The sequence below is a fragment of the Mobula hypostoma genome, chromosome 2 (genome assembly GCF_963921235.1).
Source record: "Mobula hypostoma chromosome 2, sMobHyp1.1, whole genome shotgun sequence".
Taxonomy (NCBI): Eukaryota; Metazoa; Chordata; class Chondrichthyes; order Myliobatiformes; family Myliobatidae; genus Mobula; species Mobula hypostoma.
Window position 1 is genome coordinate 122,571,189 of NC_086098.1, and position 27,732 is coordinate 122,598,920.

At 53.8% G+C, this 27,732-nt stretch overlaps 1 protein-coding gene across 1 annotated transcript in view; it reads right to left on the bottom strand.

The window, feature by feature from the left end:
• Nucleotides 1-553: 553 nt before the first annotated feature.
• Nucleotides 554-27,732, bottom strand: part of LOC134359369 (calpain-8-like) — a 147,395-nt gene continuing 120,216 nt past the window's right edge. Inside the window, exons 18-22 of the mRNA XM_063072506.1 lie at nt 13,076-13,144; nt 11,024-11,102; nt 6,598-6,714; nt 3,961-4,016; nt 554-3,498 (exon numbers count right to left, since the gene is read on the bottom strand). Of these exons, the coding sequence (XP_062928576.1) occupies nt 3,472-3,498; nt 3,961-4,016; nt 6,598-6,714; nt 11,024-11,102; nt 13,076-13,144 (348 nt within the window). The 3' untranslated portion in view covers nt 554-3,471. The remainder of the gene's footprint in view (nt 3,499-3,960; nt 4,017-6,597; nt 6,715-11,023; nt 11,103-13,075; nt 13,145-27,732) is intronic.

Consider the following 27,732-nt stretch of genomic DNA (forward strand, 5'->3'; position numbering starts at 1 on the left):
TAATAATAAGTGGCAAAATTACAAGCCACAAGGGCCCACAAAACATGAAAGAACAGATATTTAACACGACAAGGCAACAAGATAACCGAAGGCTAGGAGCAATCCGCTGAGGCTGGTTTGTCTGATGGGTGAAGAAGGACCATGGATGAGAGTTGGGTTTAAGTAGGCTGCAGGTCACGAGTGGCAGGTACTCCTGTTAGCTGGGTGGAGGCTAGGAAGTGCTTGCCTGTGCAGACCTGATAGCCCCGCTCTGCACGGTGTCAAGCATCCTGAGATTTGTTGGAACTGCTCTGACACAGCCAGTGGGAGAGAGTTCATCACACCCCTGACCTGTGGTTGTTTTGATAAATACTGGGGAAAATGGGTGCTTCGTGAAGAGTGAGAAATCCAATGGTTCCTGCCGGCTACAACATGCTTGGACCGAAGGTGGAGTGCTGTTCCCTTCCTGCCTCATTATAACAGGACTGCAGGTCAGAGGGGGAATAGGGGTGGGATGGGGAATTAAAGTGGCAGCAAAGGGAAGCTCAGTGGAGAAAGAAAAGATGACATTTGCTGGAATCCGGAACAACACACAAGCTGCTGGAGGAACTCAACAGGTCAGACAGCATCCGTGCAGGAAGATGGACAGTCAACATTTCCAATTGAGACATAGTGACCACCCAATCTGTGCCTGGTGTCTCCATGTGTCAAGGAGACAACATTGTGGCCACCAAGTGCAGTTCACTGGAACTGTGCGAGGTACTGGCAGGGTGAAACCATGGCTTCCCCTCTACCATTGCGATCAGAACTTTTCACCAGATCTCATCGATTTCCCAGCCTCTGGTCTCAGCCCACCCCCTCCATTCCTGAGCAAAACAAGAACAGTTCCCTGCTCCTCACCCTCCACCCCATCAGCTTCCACACGCAACAGATCATCCTTCACAATTCCCACCAGCTCCTACAAAATTCCACCACCATTCACCTCTTCTCCTTCCCACATTCTGAAGGAATGCTCCATTCCCGACTCCCTGGTCCATTCTTCCATCCCTATCAACCACTGCCCACCTTCCCACCTTCCAACGCAATCACGGGAGGAGCTCCCTCTGTCCTTTCACCTCTTCCCTTCCCACCAGCTAGGGGCACGAGCAGTCTCTCCAGAGGAAGCAGGGATTCACCTGGATTTCTTCCGATCCAGTGAACTGTATTCTGTATTCACAGAGTGATCTCTACACACAGATTCTCTCGCCCCAGTACTGAACTGTTACCACAACCCATGGGCTCACTTTCAGAGGCTTTTTATCTCATATTCTTGATATCTGTTTATTCTTTTATTATCATGTTTTGTTTTTATTTTATTTTGTGTTTGCAGTTCGTTGTCTTTTGCCTTGTCTTGTGTGCAGTTTATCGTTGATTCTATTGTGTTTCTTTGTATTTACTGCGAATGCCCACAAGAAAATTAATACCAAAGTAGACATATATGTACTCAGAAATCAAATTTAATTTGAGCGGTGATTGGGTGATCACTTTGGGAAGCACCTGAGCTTCTTATCGCAGTCACTTTAATTTCTTCACGCTCCACCCCGACTGTGACAATAAAGTCCATTCAAGCCCCTCATCTTCTGTCTCTTCAACTCATTACTGGACTCTACAGCTTCAGGTAACTTAGTGCGTATCAGAACTGGCTGCCTCTGGTGTAAGGCACCCCTCGGTGAGAATGCCTCAGTTTTACTTTTTCCAGTAGCACACACAAACCCCAGCAAGGCATTTCGCAACACATACCACAGACATCTGACAGGATGACTGATCCCCACGGCAACCTTGGCCTCACCACATCATAAAGATCGACTTTGACCTGTCCACCTTTCCCCCATGGTCTCTGCCACATATAACTGCTTACTCTCTTCCCAGTTGTGACGAATGGTCATGGATCAGAAACCCTAAATCTGCCTCACTCTCCACAGATGGTTCTGAAACATTAGCTCTCTCTCACTCCCTGCAGATGCAATCTGTGTTACAGGCACATCTACTTCAATTTCAAAATGTTAGGTGGGCCTCACAGAGCAGCACAACAGGTCACATGCTTCACAGCAACGTATCTGAATCATAACATTTCTTTTTGAAAAGAGACAACATTCAAAAGGCCTCAAAGTAGAACAGTGAATCAGAGAAATAAAAGGGAAATGAATTATTTCATGGTTTGAGGTGAACAAGGAGTTTAACCCAGGACTGGCAGTACAGTGTGTCACACACTAGTCTTTCCCCTGGGACTGGGGGGGTACGGTGTGTCCCACAATATCCTTTCCCCTATGACAAAGGATATACGGTGTCAAATACTGTTATTCCCCCAGCATTTTCTGAACACAGCCTAGGGAGTCAAGCAGAGGCTTCAGCCTCCAGCTCACAGAACGTCACCAAGCCATTGCCTGTTGCTATGGCGACTCACTTTATTTTCCCTTTCACTCGATCAGCTTTGCTATTTCCGTTAATGCTGCCTGGGGAATCCTCGTTTCATACTGCCGTTGCGATGAGCCCGCAGTGTAGTGGTGGGACTGGTGTGTCAGTAAAACAGAATTAAAATGTCAACACAGGGACCCTTGCGGCATCCAGCACTCAGGCCCACATGGCACAGGGGGAGACACAAGGGACTGCACTTACTGGAATCTGGAGCAACAAATAATCTTCTGGAGACTGAGCAGTGTCTGTGTGTGGGGGGAAGGAATTGCCAACATTTTGGGTTGAGACTGAGAGTGGAGACCAGAGAAAGCGGAAGTAAAAGGAAGAGGGAGGGCGAGTCGGGGGCAGCTGGGTGGATTTGCGAGGAGGTGGAGCTGGCAAGGGGAGTGGAGGGTGAAGGCGGAGACAGCTGCTGGAACATGGAAGCTACCAGTGCTGAAATCTGGTGTAAGGGAGCTGATAGTGGAACCACTGGAGGAGAGGTGCAGGGGGGATGGAACCAGACAAGGCATCTCCTCCCCTCCACCACCCTCCAGTCTGACCCTGGGGACTGTCTGTTTGGAGATTGCACCCTCTTCCTGTGCCCAGCTAGGTCTGAACGCTGTGCAGGTTCTCTGCCTGCTGGAAATGGTCATGGCTGTGTGGGTGAGGAGTAGGAAGTAGGGGCAGTGGATAGGGATGTGGGGAGAATAGGGTCTCCTGAGGAATTCCTGGGTGGAATGTCCAGCAGTAAGTGTGAGCCTGCCTCGGAAGCTGAGCAATCCCCGGGATGAAAGGCAATGTCGGCCGGGGTTGGGGTGCGGGGGGGCTGTTGGCAGAACAGGACAGCGTCTGACTGGCGCCTTCCGTAGCCTTGGTCTAGGGAGGGGTTGGACACAGAGAAGGGGGCACCCTTCACGTTGTCAAACACTCAGCAGTTCCCAGTTCAGTTCACTTTCAGTCCCACTGGGTTCCAGGCCCCTTGGAGTGGGAATGTTTCCGATAAGGATATCATCTTCACTTTGGTACTCCAAGCAGTGACTCAGGCAATCCGGTCCATTAAAAGTAGGTGGTGAAGAGCATCCACTGCAGAGGAGAGAACACGTTGGCAGTCAGAGAGCATACCGGGGACTGGGGGGGGGGCGGGGGAGAGGAGGGGTGATTAGGGGTTGGTGGAACAGTTAGAGCAGGACACCAGCAGGGGCAGGGCTACGATGGGTCACCAGCAGGGGAAGGGCTACGATGGGACGCCAGCAGGGGCAGGGCTACGATGGGACGCCAGCAGGGGCAGGGCTACGATGGGACGCCAGCAGGGACAGGGCTACGATGGGACACCAGCAGGGGCAGGGCTACGATGGGACACCAGCAGGGACAGGGCTACGATGGGACACTAGACCATGTCCCTCCATCTCTCCTCCCTGAATTCAAATACTTTCTTCCCTCTCAGCTTCCCAGGTTCCTGGCCATTTTCAGGAGAGGGTTATGGTACCCAGTGTAATGCAGTGCCCTGCTGTGTCGAATATGTAGTGGTTCAAACCTCATCCTTACCTCTTCTGCACTCAGACTGAGTCCTGGCTGGCCACTGCTTAACCTGTCGAACATCTCTGAAAAATAAACAGAGTGATGAAAGTCACCAAAACACCAAACGCTCATTCAATTCATTACCCTCTAAGTTTTCCCACCCCTGTGATCTCTTCCAACTCGAACACTATTCAATTTGGGGATTTTGATTCCAAATTTTAATTGTTTGACTACTTTTACACAGCATGGATCCAGCCCGAATCTTTCTTACTTACAGGGAGAAGGCAGAAGAATGAGATTGAAAGGGAAAATAAATCAGCCAAGATTGAATGGCAGATCAGACTCAATGGGCCAGACAGTCTAATTCTGCTCCAATATCCTATGGTCTCATTTGGCCCTCATCCTTTTCCTATCCATGAGCCTGTCCAAATGTATTTTAAGCATTGTAGTTGTACTCCCCTCTACCACTTCCTCTGGCAGCTCATTACAGATATCCACTGCTCTCTGTGTGAAAATATTGCCCCCCTCACCTATCTGAACGCACCAACAGCTCGGGCTGACAACCGCTCTGCCCAAGACCGCAAGAAATTGCAGAGCTGTGGACGCAGCTCAGTCCATCTCGAAGTCTAGCCCTGCACTTTACATTTCCTGCAGCAGAGCAGCCACCATAACAGTCATAGTCATACTTTATTAACCCCGGGGGAAATTGGTTAATCAGGGAGCCCTCCCATCCCATCAGTCAGAAGATGCAAAAACTGGAGAACACGTCCCACCAGGCTCACCGGAAGCTTCTGCCTGGCTGTTATCAGGCTTTCAAATGGACCTCTCTTTAATAAAGGTGAAATCTTAATCCCTCAGTCTACCTTGTCGTGTCTGTCACACGTTATTTGTCCACACCCTGCACTGTACTTTCTCTCTGGCGGTAACACCGGATTCTGCATTCTCTTTTCTTTTTGTACTCATTTAAGCACAGAATGATCCATCTGGATGGCACGTGAACAAGAGCTTTTCACTGTTTCTTCAGTACACGTGAGAAAAGAAAATGGTTATCAGCTTAAACCTAATGTCCTCTGCTTTCATCTCCTCATTCAACTTATCTTTGCTCCCCATGATTTTATAAAACTCTCTAAATTCACTCTTAAACCTCTATCACCAGGCAAAACAGTCCCAACCTATCCAGCCTCTCCTTATTGTCAAGCACCACCCCCCCAAAGTCCTGGTCACCTATTTTCTACACTCTCTCTAATGTAATCTCACCCTTCCTATACAGGAAAAGAAACTCTGTAGGGTGACTGGGTGAGACCAACTTCCAAAGAGTAGAAACATAAAGGATCTGAAAAAAACTCAGCCAGCCATGCAGCGTCTGTGGAACGAGAACCTGGTTTAATGACTCCAAGGCTGTGGTGAGAAGAGAACTTCAGTAATGATCACTGGAAATGGTAAGAGAGCAGTTTAGAACATTCAGTGTTCATTCCAGAGGGCTGCAAGGTGCCCAGATGGAAGATGAGATGTTGTTCCCCTAGTGTACATTGGACCTCACTGTTGCAGGGGAGAAGGCCAGAGACAGGTAGCTCAGAAGCTCTGAGTCACCCCTGTGGAATGAATAGATGTCCGGGCCTGGGTTCTCCAACGTAGAGACCGCATCGTGAACTCCGAATGCGGTTCACTGGATTGGACAGAGAGAGAGACCCTGGAGTACAAGTTCATGGTTCCATCAAAGAGCAGTTACAGGTAGACAGGGTGGTGAAGGAGGTTGGCCTTCATCAGTCAGGGCAGTGAGTATAAAAGCTGGGATGTTACGTTGCAGTTGTATACGTTACTGGTTAGGCCGTTCTTGGAGTATTGTGGCCAGGTTTGTATAGGAAAGATGTTATTAAACTGTAAAGAGTGCAGAAAAGATTGACAAGAGTGGTGCCAGGACTCCAGGTACCAAGTTATAGGGAGAGGTTGGGCAGGATACGACTTTATTCCTTCGAGCCACAGGAGACTTGGAGCTAAACTTACCAAAGTACTAAAATCATGAAGGACACGGATAGGGTGAGTGAACAGTGTTCTTTCAGGGCCAGGGAATCGAGAACTACAGGGCACAAGTTCAAGATGAGAGAGGGAAGATTTAATTGGAATTTGAGGGGCAACTTATTTCTTTCCCCCCGAAGGGTGGTATCTTGATGCCAGAGAAAGTGTAGAGTCAGGTACAATTACAACTTTTAAAAGGAGGTTGGAGTGTTTCCTGGATTGGAAAGGCTGTGGGCCAAGTGCAGGCCAATGGGACTAACTCAGCTGCTGCACCTTGGTCAGCACGGACCAGCAGTGGTTTTCCTGCGGAACGACGGGTGAGTGAATTGCTGCTTCCTTGGAAAAACAGCTTGGGTCCCCGGATGCCAGGAAGGGAAGAGGTGAATGGGAGGATGCCACAGGGCACGGAGCGGTGGGTGGGGACAGAAGGATGGAGCAGGGAATCGCAGAAGGGGGAGGAAAGAGGAAGACGTGACAGGCAACGGGATCATTAACTGCTTTCCCTTTCCACAGACGCTGGACTGGCCGAGTCCCTCTGCAGTTCCACTTTCAGTTCAAATGCCAGCATGAGCACAGGAGCCAGCACAGGCACAAAGGGCTGAGTGGCCTGTGGCCCACTGGTGCGAGGCTGGCAGCGGAGACACTTACTGGTGGCGAATTCCACGCGCAGGCAGCAATGGATGAAACTCTCCAGGCTCACCCTCCCCAGCGGGTCGGCATACCTCAGGGACATGAGCTTCTGCCCCGACTTCCCGGCCGGATAACCTGGCGGAGGAGAGAGGAGGTAGAAAGAGAGACAGCACCACTTCAGGCAGAGTGATCCCCAGCTCGGCGAAGACTACTGTCGTGAGACTGCAGCAGTCAGAGTTCACGTGTAGGTGGAGGGCATTCAGACCACTGAATCTGCGTCCACCCCCTCCCCCCCGAAACCTAGTTTCCACACTTTCCCAATCTGTCCCCCCAGTGACCAGCTACAGCTTCAACGTTCCTGGGGAATTTCTTCTCACAGGGCTATGGAATATAACCAGCATGGATCACAGCCTCCAACTTGTCCAGGTCCACAAAGAACACTCTCCCAGGTCAGGGACAGCGTCTCTGTGGTCAGGTGCTGGTTGATCCCTTTGGTCCTGCCTGCTGTCATTGTCCAAAGGGAGTTATGGCCTTCTCCTGGGACGATAGCAAACATTGTTTCTCCGATCTCCCTGTGTACATAGCCAGCTGGTGGCTCTCCGTCTCAGGACCCTGCTGAGATATCTGTACACTCAGCACACTCTAAGATGGCATATGCTGCCCATGCTTTTTTTCCCCTCCAAGGGTGTTGTCTTCCGGATGATATGTGGCGCCCAGCGGCGAGCATCAGTCTGTTGTTCTGTGGGAACTGGTAGCTTTACCAGGGCTACTACAGTCAGCTTCAGTCAAACATTGGGTCAAGGTGGACAATGCTCCCTCCGTCGACAAATGAAAATAGCTTCTTCATGACTTTCATGTTTGTTTTTCACCTTAACTGAGTTTCTGGGATTGTTGGAGCCTGCGATTTACAGTTTGGAGATCGTTTGACTGATCCAGCACTTTACAGGCTCTGAGAAGATTCCGGGAAGCGTTTGACTCCATTTTGCCAGTTAAAGCGTCCACTAATCGCTGATTAAAGCATTGAGGAAGGTTGAGACACCGAGGCGAATGCAGAAGACAAGCAAGACTTCAGCGCCAACTGCCTTCCTTTTGATTGCTGCTGGAGAAGTCCGTGAGCGGCCTATCTCTGTGTGGCTCGCTGTGGCAGATGGGTAGGCCTCTCTTTCGATGAATGTTGGTGATATCATCAGATGGTATCATGGTTCTGCGTTTCTAGATTGGACTATTGCATTTATGGACTGTGGACTTCTTGAGACCTGTGGTTTTATATGCTATGTTTTTTTAAATCGCCTATTCCTTGTGCGAGGGGAGGGTCTTTGGACATTGATGTTGGGTTAGTTTTTTGTGTGAGGGAGGGGTTATTTTTTGGGGGGTCAATGTTCCTATTTCATTTTGTGGGGGTGAAGGGGTTTTGGGGTTGATGATGGGGATGCTGCTTGTTTTTGTATGGTGGTGGGGTGGGGTTGATATTTCTCCCTTAACAAGTTACAGGTTCTTTCTGTGTTTTGTGCCTATCTGGAGAAGACAGATTTCAGAGTTGTGTATGCACACCTGCTTTGATAACAAATGAACCTTTGAAGTTCTCCTCTTCCAGCAGAAACTCCCTCTCTGGCTATGATAGAAGCCAGTCCCTGTCCTGTTGAGGTGAATGTCGAAGGCACTCGTGAGCATGGTGTGATCCCAAAGCTTGCTCGTACTGAATCACTCATCAAACTCAAGCCCCAAAATATCTCTCAGCCGCCAGTCCCACACAACACAGGATGCCACGAAGAGACACCCACCGTGCCATTTCGCGATGTGCCAACGCGGCTCCTGTTCGGGCTGCTCAGCATGCCGTACACTTCTTGCCCTCGTCTGCCATCCAGACACGCTGTGGTGGTCTGTTCTACCATTTGGCAATGAGGGAGGCCCCTTGATGTGAGGGTCTCTCCCTTCACACTGGGGTCCGGGAACAGAGAGTGTTACACAGAGCAGTGGGGACCGAATATCAGGAATATTCAGAACGTGAGAGACGGCAGGGTCCATTTGAACAGCTGATGGGGCCACCCTTCAGCCCTAAGCTGCTGATCTTTGGTTACCCAATGGAGGGGGCTAGACCCTCAGTGGGTATCCTGGTCGGCTGAGGTGTCTGGATAGCAGGCAGTCGAAGGTTCTGCCCAGGCCGATCACCTGACCCTCTTCCAGGTTTATGTCCCTGGAGAAGGAGCACGGGGCATCCTCGGATACACTGGGGTACCTTATGGTCCCAGTTGGCACCACAGGGACTTGACATCGTACTGACTGTATTATAATTTGAAATTGTAAATAGCGTGTATCATGAAGTACAGTAACATTGTATTGTTGTGATCCTGTAATCACTGAATAAAGCACCTTGGGAAAAAGGAATTAATGAAGGCCATGTTTCTTTACAACATAGAAGGCCACTCAGCCCATCGATTCTCCTGGCTCAGAGAACAATCCCTTCGTTAACTTACTCTCTCCACACTTTCATCACCAAACCCCAAATCCACCACTCACCCACCCACTAGGGGTGATTTACAGAGGCCAACTGGCATGTCTTTGGATTGGTGGGTGGGTGGGTGGAGGAACCCAAGCACCCAGGAAAACCCACGTGGTCACATGGAGAACGAGTAAACTCCACACAGCCAGCACCTAGGTCAGGATGGAACACAGATCTCTGGCAGCCGAACACTAGCCAGTTGCCTTTCACATCACAGGCATCTGCTGGCTGGTTAACTGTCCACAAATGACTCCCACTGCATCATGACCAGATCAATCGAAGGCGATTTGATGGGACTGATGAGAGAGAGTAAGCTGCAGGAGAAGAGGGCGATAAAAGAAAGGGGTTGAAACCATGTTGCTCCATTGGGAGACAACAGGGACCTGACGGGGCAAATGGTCTCATTCTGCATTGTAATTGAGGAGGTAACCTCCTTCAAGTCTTGACTCCCTTCCACCGCCCTCAAACCCATTGCTATTCTTCTCCCAATCTTATCGTCACAGATCACAACATCCATGCCCTACAATCCACCTGCGGCTGTCAGCAGGCAGGAGGTCCAGGAGGTCCAGCAGGCAGGAGGTCCAGGAGGACCAGCAGGCAGGAGGTACAGGAGGACCAGCAGGCAGGAGGTACAGGAGGACCAGCAGGAACACGAGGTCCAGGAGGACCAGCAGGAACACGAGGTCCAGGAGGACCAGCAGGAACACGAGGTCCAGGAGGACCAGCAGGAACAGGAGGTCCAGGAGGACCAGCAGGGAGGATGTACAGGAGGTATAGGAGGACCAGCAGGCAGGAGGTGCAGGAGGACCAGCAGGCAGGAGGTACAGGAGAACCAGCAGGCAGGAGGTACAGGAGGACTAGCAGGGAGGACGTACAGGAGGTATAGGAGGACCAGCAGGTAGGAGGTGCAGGAGGACCAGCAGGAACAGGAGGTCCAGGAGGACCAGCAGGAACAGGAGGTCCAGGAGGACCAGCAGGAACAGGAGGTCCAGGAGGACCAGCAGGAACAGGAGGTCCAGGAGAACCAGCAGGAACAGGAGGTCCAGGAGGACCAGCAGGAACAGGAGGTCCAGGAGGACCAGCAGGAACAGGAGGTCCAGGAGGACCAGCAGGAACAGGAGGTCCAGGAGGACCAGCAGGAACAGGAGGTCCAGGAGGACCAGCAGGAACAGGAGGTCCAGGAGGACCAGCAGGAACAGAAGGTCCAGGAGGACCAGCAGGAACAGGAGGTCCAGGAGGACCAGCAGGAACAGGAGGTCCAGGAGGACCAGCAGGAACAGGAGGTCCAGGAGGACCAGCAGGAACAGGAGGTCCAGGAGGACCAGCAGGAACAGAAGGTCCAGGAGGACTAGCAGGAACAGGAGGTCCAGGAGGACCAGCAGGAACAGGAGGTCCAGGAGGACCAGCAGGCAGGAGGTGCAGGAGGACCAGCAGGCAGGAGGTGCAGGAGGTCCAGGAGGACCAGCAGGAACAGGAGGTCCAGGAGGACCAGCAGGAACAGGAGGTCCAGGAAGACCAGCAGGGAGGACGTACAGGAGGACCAGCAGGCAGGAGGTACAGGAGGACCAGCAGGCAGGATGTACAGGAGCCTGAAGTCCAGCCTCACCAGGTTCAAGAACAGCTGCTTCCCTTCAACCTTTCGTTTCCTGCATCAACCTGCACAACCCTAGTCACTAGACACATCGACCACATTAAACACCATGACGTCGTCGATCACTTTGCACCAAAACGGACTCCCTTTTGTTCTGTGTTCTTTCTTGTAAAAATTTAAAAGTTTTACTCTTGAGAATGCTGCTGATATGATACTGTGTTCCTGTAATGTTGCTGAAAGTTTTTCATTGCTCTTGTGAAAGTTTTTGACCTGAAACTTGCCAGCTTTGTTCCCCTCATGGTTCAGCAAATGTTGGAAACCTGGTGGTCCGAAGGACCAAGGCCAACACTCACCCATGTCGTACAAGCAATCGAAGAGGCTGGTCAGATCCAACAGTCCCGAGTGCTCTATGTCCTTCTCATGGAAGAGTTTCTGAGGAAGAGGAAGAATTAATCAGCAGGAGATTCTTCTTGTGGAGTGTGTGATGATTTGCTATATGACAATCTACTCTGTGGCCAGCGACCACCAGTGGGATCTGGGGACGAAGGCTGGTGATGGTAGAGATGGGCCGATGTAGACCAGCAGGACAGCCGCTCTGAGCTGGTGGCAAAGCCAATGAAGGAAGTAAAAGGAATGGCTTGCCTCAATCAGGAATGGAAGGGCAGGGAGCTGGGGGTCTATCTAACAGGAACACAGACACAGTGGGCTGGTCCGTGCCCAGAGGGGTAGGAAGCCCACCCTCAGCAAGGGAGAAATTTGCACTCAAAAGGACACCAAAGGAAGGTCATTTGGCATCTCTGGCCTACCCTCCACTCAGTAAGATCATGACCATCCAGAGGGATCTTGGGGCACAAAACCGAGCCCCCTGAGGGTGGCAAGGTAAGGAAGGGAGATGACATGCTTGTCTTCATCACCAGGGGCAGAGAGTACAAGAACAGAAAGTTATGTTACAGTTGTATAAAACTTTGGGGAGGCCACACGGAGTGATTTGTCCAGTTCTGGTTGCCCCATTATAAGGAATGAAAGCTTTTTAAAAGGGATTAGAAGAGGCTCACCAGTATGCTGTTGGGATGAGAGCGTACCGCCAAAAAAGAGAGGTTGAACAAACTTGTATTGTTTTCTCTGGAGTGTTGGAAACCACGGGGAAAACTGGTAGATTTGTATAGATGGGGTAGACAGAATCTTTTGCCTAGAGTAGAAATGTCAATTGCTAAAGGGTATAGGTTTAGTGTGAAAGGGGGATGTTTGCAGGGGATGTCTGAATTTTTATGCAGAATGGACTTGGCCCATTGGGCATGTCCCACCATTCAATCATGAATACATCTGCTTTCGAAGTTTTTTTGACACAATGGAGCGGGCTGCTGGTGGAAGCAGATACAATAGTGGCATTTAGTGATGGTTAGGTGGAGACATGGATATCAGATAATGGAGGAATATGGATCATGAGCAGGTAAAAAGCATTTTTTTTTAGTTTAATTTGCATCGATTTGTGCCAAAGGGCCTATTCCTGTGATGTACTCATTTCATGTTCAATCATTTCTGAGTTCCAAAGACCAGCAAAGCTCAGAGCAGAAAAATCTTCCTTGTTTCAGTGTTAAATGAATCTAAACCAGTCCAGTCCGGCTCCCCGTCTGAACCGGTCCAGTCCGGCTCCCCGTCTGAACCGGTCCAGTCTGGTTTGCCATATAAAAGGAAAGCACGTGCTCAGGTCCCTTTGTTATCTTACCGTACCTAAAATTATTTCACGCCTTGCTTGCTGACCCTGTCTGACCTGTATTGTCATGGACATCTAATAAAATGGCTGTAACCACAAGATTTCTGTTACATTCTTGACTTCTGAAAAACCTTCTGGACAACATCATCTCCAGATCTAACATTCTATAGATCTCTCATTCTTCTAAACTCAAGACTGAAGCTGTCTCCTCACAGACAAACCCACCACCCTGGGATAGATGGTACGTTCATCTCAAAAACTTGTCTCCCCTCCATCGACTCTGTCTATGATTCCAGCAGAAAGCAGCCAACATAATCAGGGACCCACCCAGCCACTCCGGTCATTGTCTCTTCTCCCTCCTCCCGTCGGGCAGAGGATGTAAACCCTGAGAGCATGGGCCACCAGGGTTAAGGACAGCACCCATCTCACTGTTAGAGGATTCTTACTGACCCTGCATATGCCAAAAGACAAACGCTTTACCTCCCAGCATACCTCAGTGTCCCTGGAACCTTACCCTCCATCTGCACCGCACTTTCTCTGGAACTGTAACACTTTAAACTGCATTCATTTCTTGCTTTCCCTTGTACTATCTTGATGTACCGTCGTAATGAAACGATCTGAATGGATGGTGTGAACGTGAGCTTTCCATTGTATCTAGGTACACATGACAATAATCCACCAGTTGCAATACCTTCAGAGCCGCAATCTTTCCCCAGAAGTGTCTGAAGTCATGTTTGTTGAGTTTTCCCAAGCTGTCAAACTGTGATTACTAGTTAAGGCTGAATATACTGACCACAGTGCCCCTTCAACACATCCTGCTGTCTACTGAAGCCACTGCGGGGAAGAGAGGGGCAGCTCTGGACAGACAGGAGGCAGCTGTCGGCAGGCAGAGGACAATGACTGTGTTGTGGTGAAGAGCACTCTGTTCCTCCTCATCAGACAGCCAGAGATGCCATTGTGAGCCAAGAATGTAAATATCCTCAGTGCACTAGCGAGTGCCCAGTGAGTGCCCAGTATGCCTCTCCAGTGTGCCAGGGAGTGCCCAGTGTGCGGCCACCCTCTGCTGACTGCCAAGGTTGTAGGGCTGCTAATGTTCAGTGTTAGAGTAAATGAAAGGGTTCAAATTACCCATCAGACCCATGGCTGGTTGACCCTGTGCTGAATGTATTCCCGTGCCCAGTCCCCCAACTGTCCCTGACCTCCTCCCAATCTGTCTCCAGCCACGCTCCTCCGCCCCTGTCTAACCCAAGCACTTCTCCAGTTTTTGACTGAAGACACACCACCAAGCTCCCAAATTGCAGTCCATCCCAATTCCAATCCTGTCCCATCCCAGCCCAGCACATGGCCCAGTCTAAACCAGCCCCCACCGCTGACAAGACTCCCATCTAATCCCACCCCTCGCCCTCCAGTGTCGACCCCATCAAACACCCCACACCGTCTCCCAGACCAAACCCACACGGTGACAGGGAGAGCGTACAAACTCCACATTGACAGCATCTGAGGTAAGAATCAAAACCAAGTTTCTGCAGCTGAGAAGCGGTGGCTCTACTCACTGTGCCAATCAGCTGTCCAGTTTCTCGCTGAGCCTTCTGACCACCTCAGATCAAACGGTGCCTCCACTCCCTCCGTCTGACCTCCTCAGATCGAACTGTACCTCCACTCCCTCCGTCTGACCTCCTCAGATCAAACTGTACCTCCACTCCCTCCGTCTGACCACCTCAGATCAAACGGTGCCTCCACTCCCTCCGTCTGACCACCTCAGATCAAACGGTGCCTCCACTCCCTCCGTCTGACCACCTCAGATCAAACGGTGCCTCCACTCCCTCCGTCTGACCACCTCAGATCGAACTGTACCTCCACTCCCTCCGTCTGACCACCTCAGATCGAACTGTACCTCCACTCCCTCCGTCTGACCACCTCAGATCGAACTGTACCTCCACTCCCTCCGTCTGACCACCTCAGATCAAACGGTGCCTCCACTCCCTCCGTCTGACCACCTCAGATCGAACTGTACCTCCACTCCCTCCGTCTGACCACCTCAAATCAAACTGTGCCTCCACTCCCTCCGTCTGACCACCTCAGATCAAACGGTGCCTCCACTCCCTCCGTCTGACCACCTCAGATCAAACGGTGCCTCCACTCCCTCCGTCTGACCACCTCAGATCAAACTGTGCCTCCACTCCCTCCGTCTGACCACCTCAGATCAAACTGTGCCTCCACTCCCTCCGTCTGACCACCTCAGATCAAACTGTGCCTCCACTCCCTCCGTCTGACCACCTCAGATCAAACGGTGCCTCCACTCCCTCCGTCTGACCACCTCAGATCGAACTGTACCTCCACTCCCTCCGTCTGACCACCTCAGATCAAACGGTGCCTCCACTCCCTCCGTCTGACCACCTCAGATCAAACTGTACCTCCACTCCCTCCGTCTGACCACCTCAGATCAAACTGTGCCTCCACTCCCTCCGTCTGACCACCTCAAATCAAACGGTGCCTCCACTCCCTCCGTCTGACCACCTCAGATCAAACGGTGCCTCCACTCCCTCCGTCTGACCACCTCAAATCAAACGGTGCCTCCACTCCCTCCGTCTGACCACCTCAGATCAAACGGTGCCTCCACTCCCTCCGTCTGACCACCTCAAATCAAACGGTGCCTCCACTCCCTCCGTCTGACCACCTCAGATCAAACTGTGCCTCCACTCCCTCCGTCTGACCACCTCAGATCAAACGGTGCCTCCACTCCCTCCGTCTGACCACCTCAGATCAAACGGTGCCTCCACTCCCTCCGTCTGACCACCTCAAATCAAACTGTGCCTCCACTCCCTCCGTCTGACCACCTCAGATCAAACGGTGCCTCCACTCCCTCCGTCTGACCACCTCAGATCAAACGGTGCCTCCACTCCCTCCGTCTGACCACCTCAGATCAAACTGTACCTCCACTCCCTCCGTCTGACCACCTCAGATCAAACTGTACCTCCACTCCCTCCGTCTGACCACCTCAGATCAAACGGTGCCTCCACTCCCTCCGTCTGACCACCTCAGATCAAACGGTGCCTCCACTCCCTCCGTCTGACCACCTCAGATCAAACTGTACCTCCACTCCCTCCGTCTGACCACCTCAGATCAAACGGTGCCTCCACTCCCTCCGTCTGACCACCTCAGATCAAACTGTACCTCCACTCCCTCCGTCTGACCACCTCAGATCAAACTGTACCTCCACTCCCTCCGTCTGACCACCTCAGATCAAACTGTACCTCCACTCCCTCCGTCTGACCACCTCAGATCAAACTGTACCTCCACTCCCTCCGTCTGACCACCTCAAATCAAACTGTGCCTCCACTCCCTCCGTCTGACCACCTCAGATCAAACGGTGCCTCCACTCCCTCCGTCTGACCACCTCAGATCAAACGGTGCCTCCACTCCCTCCGTCTGACCACCTCAGATCAAACGGTGCCTCCACTCCCTCCGTCTGACCACCTCAAATCAAACGGTGCCTCCACTCCCTCCGTCTGACCACCTCAAGATCAAACGGTGCCTCCACTCCCTCCGTCTGACCACCTCAGATCAAACGGTGCCTCCACTCCCTCCGTCTGACCACCTCAAATCAAACTGTACCTCCACTCCCTCCGTCTGACCACCTCAGATCAAACTGTGCCTCCACTCCCTCCGTCTGACCACCTCAAATCAAACGGTGCCTCCACTCCCTCCGTCTGACCACCTCAGATCAAACGGTGCCTCCACTCCCTCCGTCTGACCACCTCAAATCAAACTGTGCCTCCACTCCCTCCGTCTGACCACCTCAGATCAAACTGTACCTCCACTCCCTCCGTCTGACCACCTCAGATCGAACTGTACCTCCACTCCCTCCGTCTGACCACCTCAGATCAAACTGTACCTCCACTCCCTCCGTCTGACCACCTCAGATCAAACGGTGCCTCCACTCCCTCCGTCTGACCACCTCAGATCAAACTGTACCTCCACTCCCTCCGTCTGACCACCTCAGATCAAACTGTACCTCCACTCCCTCCGTCTGACCACCTCAGATCAAACGGTGCCTCCACTCCCTCCGTCTGACCACCTCAGATCAAACTGTACCTCCACTCCCTCCGTCTGACCACCTCAGATCGAACTGTGCCTCCACTCCCTCCGTCTGACCACCTCAAATCAAACGGTGCCTCCACTCCCTCCGTCTGACCACCTCAAATCAAACGGTGCCTCCACTCCCTCCGTCTGACCACCTCAGATCAAACGGTGCCTCCACTCCCTCCGTCTGACCACCTCAGATCAAACTGTACCTCCACTCCCTCCGTCTGACCACCTCAGATCAAACTGTACCTCCACTCCCTCCGTCTGACCACCTCAAATCAAACGGTGCCTCCACTCCCTCCGTCTGACCACCTCAGATCAAACGGTGCCTCCACTCCCTCCGTCTGACCACCTCAGATCAAACGGTGCCTCCACTCCCTCCGTCTGACCACCTCAGATCAAACGGTGCCTCCACTCCCTCCGTCTGACCACCTCAGATCAAACTGTACCTCCACTCCCTCCGTCTGACCACCTCAGATCAAACGGTGCCTCCACTCCCTCCGTCTGACCACCTCAAATCAAACTGTACCTCCACTCCCTCCGTCTGACCACCTCAGATCAAACTGTACCTCCACTCCCTCCGTCTGACCACCTCAAATCAAACGGTGCCTCCACTCCCTCCGTCTGACCACCTCAGATCAAACGGTGCCTCCACTCCCTCCGTCTGACCACCTCAGATCAAACGGTGCCTCCACTCCCTCCGTCTGACCACCTCAGATCAAACTGTACCTCCACTCCCTCCGTCTGACCACCTCAGATCAAACTGTACCTCCACTCCCTCCGTCTGACCACCTCAAATCAAACGGTGCCTCCACTCCCTCCGTCTGACCACCTCAGATCAAACTGTACCTCCACTCCCTCCGTCTGACCACCTCAGATCAAACTGTACCTCCACTCCCTCCGTCTGACCACCTCAGATCAAACGGTGCCTCCACTCCCTCCGTCTGACCACCTCAGATCAAACGGTGCCTCCACTCCCTCCGTCTGACCACCTCAGATCGAACTGTACCTCCACTCCCTCCGTCTGACCACCTCAGATCAAACGGTGCCTCCACTCCCTCCGTCTGACCACCTCAAATCAAACGGTGCCTCCACTCCCTCCGTCTGACCACCTCAGATCAAACTGTACCTCCACTCCCTCCGTCTGACCACCTCAGATCAAACGGTGCCTCCACTCCCTCCGTCTGACCACCTCAGATCAAACTGTGCCTCCACTCCCTCCGTCTGACCACCTCAGATCAAACTGTACCTCCACTCCCTCCGTCTGACCACCTCAAATCAAACTGTACCTCCACTCCCTCCGTCTGACCACCTCAGATCAAACGGTGCCTCCACTCCCTCCGTCTGACCACCTCAGATCAAACTGTGCCTCCACTCCCTCCGTCTGACCACCTCAGATCAAACGGTGCCTCCACTCCCTCCGTCTGACCACCTCAGATCAAACGGTGCCTCCACTCCCTCCGTCTGACCACCTCAGATCAAACGGTGCCTCCACTCCCTCCGTCTGACCACCTCAGATCAAACGGTGCCTCCACTCCCTCCGTCTGACCACCTCAGATCAAACTGTACCTCCACTCCCTCCGTCTGACCACCTCAGATCAAACGGTGCCTCCACTCCCTCCGTCTGACCACCTCAGATCAAACGGTGCCTCCACTCCCTCCGTCTGACCACCTCAAATCAAACTGTGCCTCCACTCCCTCCGTCTGACCACCTCAAATCAAACGGTGCCTCCACTCCCTCCGTCTGACCACCTCAAATCAAACGGTACCTCCACTCCCTCCGTCTGACCACCTCAGATCAAACTGTGCCTCCACTCCCTCCGTCTGACCACCTCAGATCAAACTGTACCTCCACTCCCTCCGTCTGACCACCTCAGATCAAACGGTGCCTCCACTCCCTCCGTCTGACCACCTCAAATCAAACTGTACCTCCACTCCCTCCGTCTGACCACCTCAGATCAAACGGTGCCTCCACTCCCTCCGTCTGACCACCTCAGATCAAACGGTGCCTCCACTCCCTCCGTCTGACCACCTCAGATCAAACGGTGCCTCCACTCCCTCCGTCTGACCACCTCAGATCAAACGGTGCCTCCACTCCCTCCGTCTGACCACCTCAGATCAAACTGTACCTCCACTCCCTCCGTCTGACCACCTCAGATCAAACGGTGCCTCCACTCCCTCCGTCTGACCACCTCAGATCAAACGGTGCCTCCACTCCCTCCGTCTGACCACCTCAGATCAAACTGTGCCTCCACTCCCTCCGTCTGACCACCTCAGATCAAACGGTGCCTCCACTCCCTCCGTCTGACCACCTCAAATCAAACTGTACCTCCACTCCCTCCGTCTGACCACCTCAGATCAAACTGTGCCTCCACTCCCTCCGTCTGACCACCTCAGATCAAACTGTACCTCCACTCCCTCCGTCTGACCACCTCAGATCAAACGGTGCCTCCACTCCCTCCGTCTGACCACCTCAGATCAAACTGTACCTCCACTCCCTCCGTCTGACCACCTCAGATCAAACGGTGCCTCCACTCCCTCCGTCTGACCACCTCAGATCAAACTGTACCTCCACTCCCTCCGTCTGACCACCTCAGATCAAACGGTGCCTCCACTCCCTCCGTCTGACCACCTCAGATCAAACGGTGCCTCCACTCCCTCCGTCTGACCACCTCAGATCAAACGGTGCCTCCACTCCCTCCGTCTGACCACCTCAAATCAAACTGTACCTCCACTCCCTCCGTCTGACCACCTCAGATCAAACTGTACCTCCACTCCCTCCGTCTGACCACCTCAGATCAAACTGTACCTCCACTCCCTCCGTCTGACCACCTCAGATCAAACGGTGCCTCCACTCCCTCCGTCTGACCACCTCAGATCAAACTGTGCCTCCACTCCCTCCGTCTGACCACCTCAGATCAAACTGTACCTCCACTCCCTCCGTCTGACCACCTCAGATCAAACGGTGCCTCCACTCCCTCCGTCTGACCACCTCAGATCAAACTGTACCTCCACTCCCTCCGTCTGACCACCTCAAATCAAACTGTACCTCCACTCCCTCCGTCTGACCACCTCAAATCAAACTGTACCTCCACTCCCTCCGTCTGACCACCTCAAATCAAACGGTGCCTCCACTCCCTCCGTCTGACCACCTCAAATCAAACGGTGCCTCCACTCCCTCCGTCTGACCACCTCAGATCAAACGGTGCCTCCACTCCCTCCGTCTGACCACCTCAGATCAAACGGTGCCTCCACTCCCTCCGTCTGACCACCTCAGATCAAACGGTGCCTCCACTCCCTCCGTCTGACCACCTCAAATCAAACTGTACCTCCACTCCCTCCGTCTGACCACCTCAGATCAAACGGTGCCTCCACTCCCTCCGTCTGACCACCTCAAATCAAACTGTGCCTCCACTCCCTCCGTCTGACCACCTCAGATCAAACTGTACCTCCACTCCCTCCGTCTGACCACCTCAGATCAAACGGTGCCTCCACTCCCTCCGTCTGACCACCTCAAATCGAACGGTACCTCCACTCCCTCCGTCTGACCACCTCAAATCAAACGGTGCCTCCACTCCCTCCGTCTGACCACCTCAGATCAAACGGTGCCTCCACTCCCTCCGTCTGACCACCTCAGATCGAACTATACCTCCACTCCCTCCGTCTGACCACCTCAGATCAAACTGTGCCTCCACTCCCTCCGTCTGACCACCTCAGATCAAACTGTGCCTCCACTCCCTCCGTCTGACCACCTCAAATCAAACGGTGCCTCCACTCCCTCCGTCTGACCACCTCAGATCGAACTGTACCTCCACTCCCTCCGTCTGACCACCTCAGATCAAACTGTACCTCCACTCCCTCCGTCTGACCACCTCAGATCAAACTGTGCCTCCACTCCCTCCGTCTGACCACCTCAAATCAAACGGTGCCTCCACTCCCTCCGTCTGACCACCTCAAATCAAACTGTACCTCCACTCCCTCCGTCTGACCACCTCAAATCAAACGGTGCCTCCACTCCCTCCGTCTGACCACCTCAGATCAAACTGTACCTCCACTCCCTCCGTCTGACCACCTCAAATCAAACGGTGCCTCCACTCCCTCCGTCTGACCACCTCAGATCAAACGGTGCCTCCACTCCCTCCGTCTGACCACCTCAAATCAAACGGTGCCTCCACTCCCTCCGTCTGACCACCTCAGATCAAACTGTACCTCCACTCCCTCCGTCTGACCACCTCAAATCAAACTGTACCTCCACTCCCTCCGTCTGACCACCTCAAATCAAACGGTGCCTCCACTCCCTCCGTCTGACCACCTCAAATCAAACGGTGCCTCCACTCCCTCCGTCTGACCACCTCAGATCAAACTGTACCTCCACTCCCTCCGTCTGACCACCTCAGATCAAACTGTGCCTCCACTCCCTCCGTCTGACCACCTCAGATCAAACTGTACCTCCACTCCCTCCGTCTGACCACCTCAGATCAAACTGTACCTCCACTCCCTCCGTCTGACCACCTCAGATCAAACGGTGCCTCCACTCCCTCCGTCTGACCACCTCAGATCAAACGGTGCCTCCACTCCCTCCGTCTGACCACCTCAGATCAAACGGTGCCTCCACTCCCTCCGTCTGACCACCTCAGATCAAACGGTGCCTCCACTCCCTCCGTCTGACCACCTCAGATCAAACGGTGCCTCCACTCCCTCCGTCTGACCACCTCAGATCAAACGGTGCCTCCACTCCCTCCGTCTGACCACCTCAAATCAAACGGTGCCTCCACTCCCTCCGTCTGACCACCTCAAATCAAACGGTACCTCCACTCCCTCCGTCTGACCACCTCAGATCAAACTGTACCTCCACTCCCTCCGTCTGACCACCTCAGATCAAACTGTACCTCCACTCCCTCCGTCTGACCACCTCAGATCAAACGGTGCCTCCACTCCCTCCGTCTGACCACCTCAGATCAAACTGTACCTCCACTCCCTCCGTCTGACCACCTCAAATCAAACGGTGCCTCCACTCCCTCCGTCTGACCACCTCAGATCAAACGGTGCCTCCACTCCCTCCGTCTGACCACCTCAGATCAAACTGTACCTCCACTCCCTCCGTCTGACCACCTCAAATCAAACTGTACCTCCACTCCCTCCGTCTGACCACCTCAAATCAAACTGTACCTCCACTCCCTCCGTCTGACCACCTCAAATCAAACTGTACCTCCACTCCCTCCGTCTGACCACCTCAAATCAAACGGTGCCTCCACTCCCTCCGTCTGACCACCTCAAATCAAACGGTGCCTCCACTCCCTCCGTCTGACCACCTCAGATCAAACGGTGCCTCCACTCCCTCCGTCTGACCACCTCAAATCAAACTGTACCTCCACTCCCTCCGTCTGACCACCTCAGATCAAACGGTGCCTCCACTCCCTCCGTCTGACCACCTCAGATCAAACGGTGCCTCCACTCCCTCCGTCTGACCACCTCAAATCAAACTGTACCTCCACTCCCTCCGTCTGACCACCTCAGATCAAACGGTGCCTCCACTCCCTCCGTCTGACCACCTCAAATCAAACTGTACCTCCACTCCCTCCGTCTGACCACCTCAGATCGAACTGTACCTCCACTCCCTCCGTCTGACCACCTCAGATCAAACGGTGCCTCCACTCCCTCCGTCTGACCACCTCAGATCGAACTGTACCTCCACTCCCTCCGTCTGACCACCTCAGATCAAACGGTGCCTCCACTCCCTCCGTCTGACCACCTCAAATCAAACTGTACCTCCACTCCCTCCGTCTGACCACCTCAGATCAAACGGTGCCTCCACTCCCTCCGTCTGACCACCTCAGATCAAACTGTGCCTCCACTCCCTCCGTCTGACCACCTCAGATCAAACGGTGCCTCCACTCCCTCCGTCTGACCACCTCAAATCAAACTGTGCCTCCACTCCCTCCGTCTGACCACCTCAGATCGAACTGTACCTCCACTCCCTCCGTCTGACCACCTCAGATCAAACGGTGCCTCCACTCCCTCCGTCTGACCACCTCAAATCAAACTGTACCTCCACTCCCTCCGTCTGACCACCTCAAATCAAACTGTGCCTCCACTCCCTCCGTCTGACCACCTCAAATCAAACTGTACCTCCACTCCCTCCGTCTGACCACCTCAAATCAAACTGTACCTCCACTCCCTCCGTCTGACCACCTCAGATCAAACGGTACCTCCACTCCCTCCGTCTGACCACCTCAAATCAAACGGTGCCTCCACTCCCTCCGTCTGACCACCTCAGATCAAACTGTACCTCCACTCCCTCCGTCTGACCACCTCAGATCAAACGGTGCCTCCACTCCCTCCGTCTGACCACCTCAGATCAAACGGTGCCTCCACTCCCTCCGTCTGACCACCTCAAATCAAACTGTACCTCCACTCCCTCCGTCTGACCACCTCAGATCAAACGGTGCCTCCACTCCCTCCGTCTGACCACCTCAAATCAAACGGTGCCTCCACTCCCTCCGTCTGACCACCTCAGATCAAACGGTGCCTCCACTCCCTCCGTCTGACCACCTCAAATCAAACGGTGCCTCCACTCCCTCCGTCTGACCACCTCAGATCAAACGGTGCCTCCACTCCCTCCGTCTGACCACCTCAGATCAAACTGTACCTCCACTCCCTCCGTCTGACCACCTCAGATCAAACGGTGCCTCCACTCCCTCCGTCTGACCACCTCAAATCAAACGGTACCTCCACTCCCTCCGTCTGACCACCTCAAATCAAACGGTGCCTCCACTCCCTCCGTCTGACCACCTCAGATCAAACTGTACCTCCACTCCCTCCGTCTGACCACCTCAGATCAAACGGTGCCTCCACTCCCTCCGTCTGACCACCTCAAATCAAACGGTGCCTCCACTCCCTCCGTCTGACCACCTCAAATCAAACGGTGCCTCCACTCCCTCCGTCTGACCACCTCAAATCAAACGGTGCCTCCACTCCCTCCGTCTGACCTCCTCAGATCAAACTGTACCTCCACTCCCTCCGTCTGACCACCTCAGATCGAACGGTACCTCCACTCCCTCCGTCTGACCACCTCAGATCGAACTGTACCTCCACTCCCTCCGTCTGACCACCTCAGATCAAACTGTACCTCCACTCCCTCCGTCTGACCACCTCAGATCAAACTGTACCTCCACTCCCTCCGTCTGACCACCTCAGATCAAACTGTACCTCCACTCCCTCCGTCTGACCACCTCAGATCGAACTGTACCTCCACTCCCTCCGTCTGACCACCTCAGATCAAACTGTACCTCCACTCCCTCCGTCTGACCACCTCAGATCAAACTGTGCCTCCACTCCCTCCGTCTGACCACCTCAAATCAAACGGTGCCTCCACTCCCTCCGTCTGACCACCTCAGATCGAACTGTACCTCCACTCCCTCCGTCTGACCACCTCAAATCAAACGGTGCCTCCACTCCCTCCGTCTGACCACCTCAGATCAAACTGTACCTCCACTCCCTCCGTCTGACCACCTCAAATCAAACTGTACCTCCACTCCCTCCGTCTGACCACCTCAAATCAAACGGTGCCTCCACTCCCTCCGTCTGACCACCTCAGATCAAACTGTACCTCCACTCCCTCCGTCTGACCACCTCAGATCAAACGGTGCCTCCACTCCCTCCGTCTGACCACCTCAAATCAAACGGTGCCTCCACTCCCTCCGTCTGACCACCTCAAATCAAACGGTGCCTCCACTCCCTCCGTCTGACCACCTCAAATCAAACGGTGCCTCCACTCCCTCCGTCTGACCACCTCAGATCAAACTGTACCTCCACTCCCTCCGTCTGACCACCTCAGATCAAACGGTACCTCCACTCCCTCCGTCTGACCACCTCAGATCAAACTGTACCTCCACTCCCTCCGTCTGACCACCTCAGATCAAACTGTACCTCCACTCCCTCCGTCTGACCACCTCAGATCAAACTGTACCTCCACTCCCTCCGTCTGACCACCTCAGATCAAACGGTACCTCCACTCCCTCCGTCTGACCACCTCAGATCGAACTGTACCTCCACTCCCTCCGTCTGACCACCTCAGATCAAACTGTGCCTCCACTCCCTCCGTCTGACCACCTCAGATCAAACTGTGCCTCCACTCCCTCCGTCTGACCACCTCAAATCAAACGGTGCCTCCACTCCCTCCGTCTGACCACCTCAGATCAAACTGTACCTCCACTCCCTCCGTCTGACCACCTCAAATCAAACGGTGCCTCCACTCCCTCCGTCTGACCACCTCAGATCAAACTGTACCTCCACTCCCTCCGTCTGACCACCTCAAATCAAACTGTACCTCCACTCCCTCCGTCTGACCACCTCAGATCAAACGGTGCCTCCACTCCCTCCGTCTGACCACCTCAGATCAAACTGTACCTCCACTCCCTCCGTCTGACCACCTCAGATCAAACGGTGCCTCCACTCCCTCCGTCTGACCACCTCAAATCAAACGGTGCCTCCACTCCCTCCGTCTGACCACCTCAGATCAAACTGTACCTCCACTCCCTCCGTCTGACCACCTCAGATCAAACTGTACCTCCACTCCCTCCGTCTGACCACCTCAAATCAAACGGTGCCTCCACTCCCTCCGTCTGACCACCTCAGATCAAACTGTACCTCCACTCCCTCCGTCTGACCACCTCAGATCAAACGGTGCCTCCACTCCCTCCGTCTGACCACCTCAAATCAAACGGTGCCTCCACTCCCTCCGTCTGACCACCTCAAATCAAACGGTGCCTCCACTCCCTCCGTCTGACCACCTCAAATCAAACGGTGCCTCCACTCCCTCCGTCTGACCACCTCAGATCAAACTGTACCTCCACTCCCTCCGTCTGACCACCTCAGATCAAACGGTACCTCCACTCCCTCCGTCTGACCACCTCAGATCAAACTGTACCTCCACTCCCTCCGTCTGACCACCTCAGATCAAACTGTACCTCCACTCCCTCCGTCTGACCACCTCAGATCAAACTGTACCTCCACTCCCTCCGTCTGACCACCTCAGATCAAACTGTACCTCCACTCCCTCCGTCTGACCACCTCAGATCAAACTGTACCTCCACTCCCTCCGTCTGACCACCTCAGATCAAACTGTGCCTCCACTCCCTCCGTCTGACCACCTCAGATCAAACTGTGCCTCCACTCCCTCCGTCTGACCACCTCAAATCAAACGGTGCCTCCACTCCCTCCGTCTGACCACCTCAGATCAAACTGTACCTCCACTCCCTCCGTCTGACCACCTCAAATCAAACGGTGCCTCCACTCCCTCCGTCTGACCACCTCAGATCAAACTGTACCTCCACTCCCTCCGTCTGACCACCTCAAATCAAACTGTACCTCCACTCCCTCCGTCTGACCACCTCAAATCAAACGGTGCCTCCACTCCCTCCGTCTGACCACCTCAGATCGAACTGTACCTCCACTCCCTCCGTCTGACCACCTCAGATCAAACGGTGCCTCCACTCCCTCCGTCTGACCACCTCAGATCAAACGGTGCCTCCACTCCCTCCGTCTGACCACCTCAAATCAAACGGTGCCTCCACTCCCTCCGTCTGACCACCTCAGATCAAACTGTACCTCCACTCCCTCCGTCTGACCACCTCAGATCAAACTGTACCTCCACTCCCTCCGTCTGACCACCTCAAATCAAACTGTACCTCCACTCCCTCCGTCTGACCACCTCAGATCAAACGGTGCCTCCACTCCCTCCGTCTGACCACCTCAGATCAAACTGTACCTCCACTCCCTCCGTCTGACCACCTCAGATCAAACGGTGCCTCCACTCCCTCCGTCTGACCACCTCAGATCGAACTGTACCTCCACTCCCTCCGTCTGACCACCTCAGATCAAACTGTACCTCCACTCCCTCCGTCTGACCACCTCAGATCAAACTGTACCTCCACTCCCTCCGTCTGACCACCTCAGATCAAACGGTGCCTCCACTCCCTCCGTCTGACCACCTCAGATCAAACTGTACCTCCACTCCCTCCGTCTGACCACCTCAGATCAAACTGTACCTCCACTCCCTCCGTCTGACCACCTCAGATCAAACTGTACCTCCACTCCCTCCGTCTGACCACCTCAAATCAAACTGTGCCTCCACTCCCTCCGTCTGACCACCTCAGATCAAACGGTGCCTCCACTCCCTCCGTCTGACCACCTCAAATCAAACTGTACCTCCACTCCCTCCGTCTGACCACCTCAGATCGAACTGTACCTCCACTCCCTCCGTCTGACCACCTCAAATCAAACTGTACCTCCACTCCCTCCGTCTGACCACCTCAGATCAAACGGTGCCTCCACTCCCTCCGTCTGACCACCTCAGATCAAACGGTGCCTCCACTCCCTCCGTCTGACCACCTCAAATCAAACTGTACCTCCACTCCCTCCGTCTGACCACCTCAGATCAAACGGTGCCTCCACTCCCTCCGTCTGACCACCTCAGATCAAACGGTGCCTCCACTCCCTCCGTCTGACCACCTCAAATCAAACTGTACCTCCACTCCCTCCGTCTGACCACCTCAGATCAAACGGTGCCTCCACTCCCTCCGTCTGACCACCTCAAATCAAACGGTGCCTCCACTCCCTCCGTCTGACCACCTCAGATCAAACGGTGCCTCCACTCCCTCCGTCTGACCACCTCAAATCAAACGGTGCCTCCACTCCCTCCGTCTGACCACCTCAGATCAAACTGTGCCTCCACTCCCTCCGTCTGACCACCTCAGATCAAACTGTGCCTCCACTCCCTCCGTCTGACCACCTCAAATCAAACTGTACCTCCACTCCCTCCGTCTGACCACCTCAGATCAAACGGTGCCTCCACTCCCTCCGTCTGACCACCTCAGATCAAACGGTGCCTCCACTCCCTCCGTCTGACCACCTCAAATCAAACTGTGCCTCCACTCCCTCCGTCTGACCACCTCAGATCAAACGGTGCCTCCACTCCCTCCGTCTGACCACCTCAGATCAAACGGTGCCTCCACTCCCTCCGTCTGACCACCTCAAATCAAACGGTGCCTCCACTCCCTCCGTCTGACCACCTCAGATCAAACTGTACCTCCACTCCCTCCGTCTGACCACCTCAAATCAAACGGTGCCTCCACTCCCTCCGTCTGACCACCTCAAATCAAACTGTACCTCCACTCCCTCCGTCTGACCACCTCAAATCAAACGGTGCCTCCACTCCCTCCGTCTGACCACCTCAGATCAAACGGTGCCTCCACTCCCTCC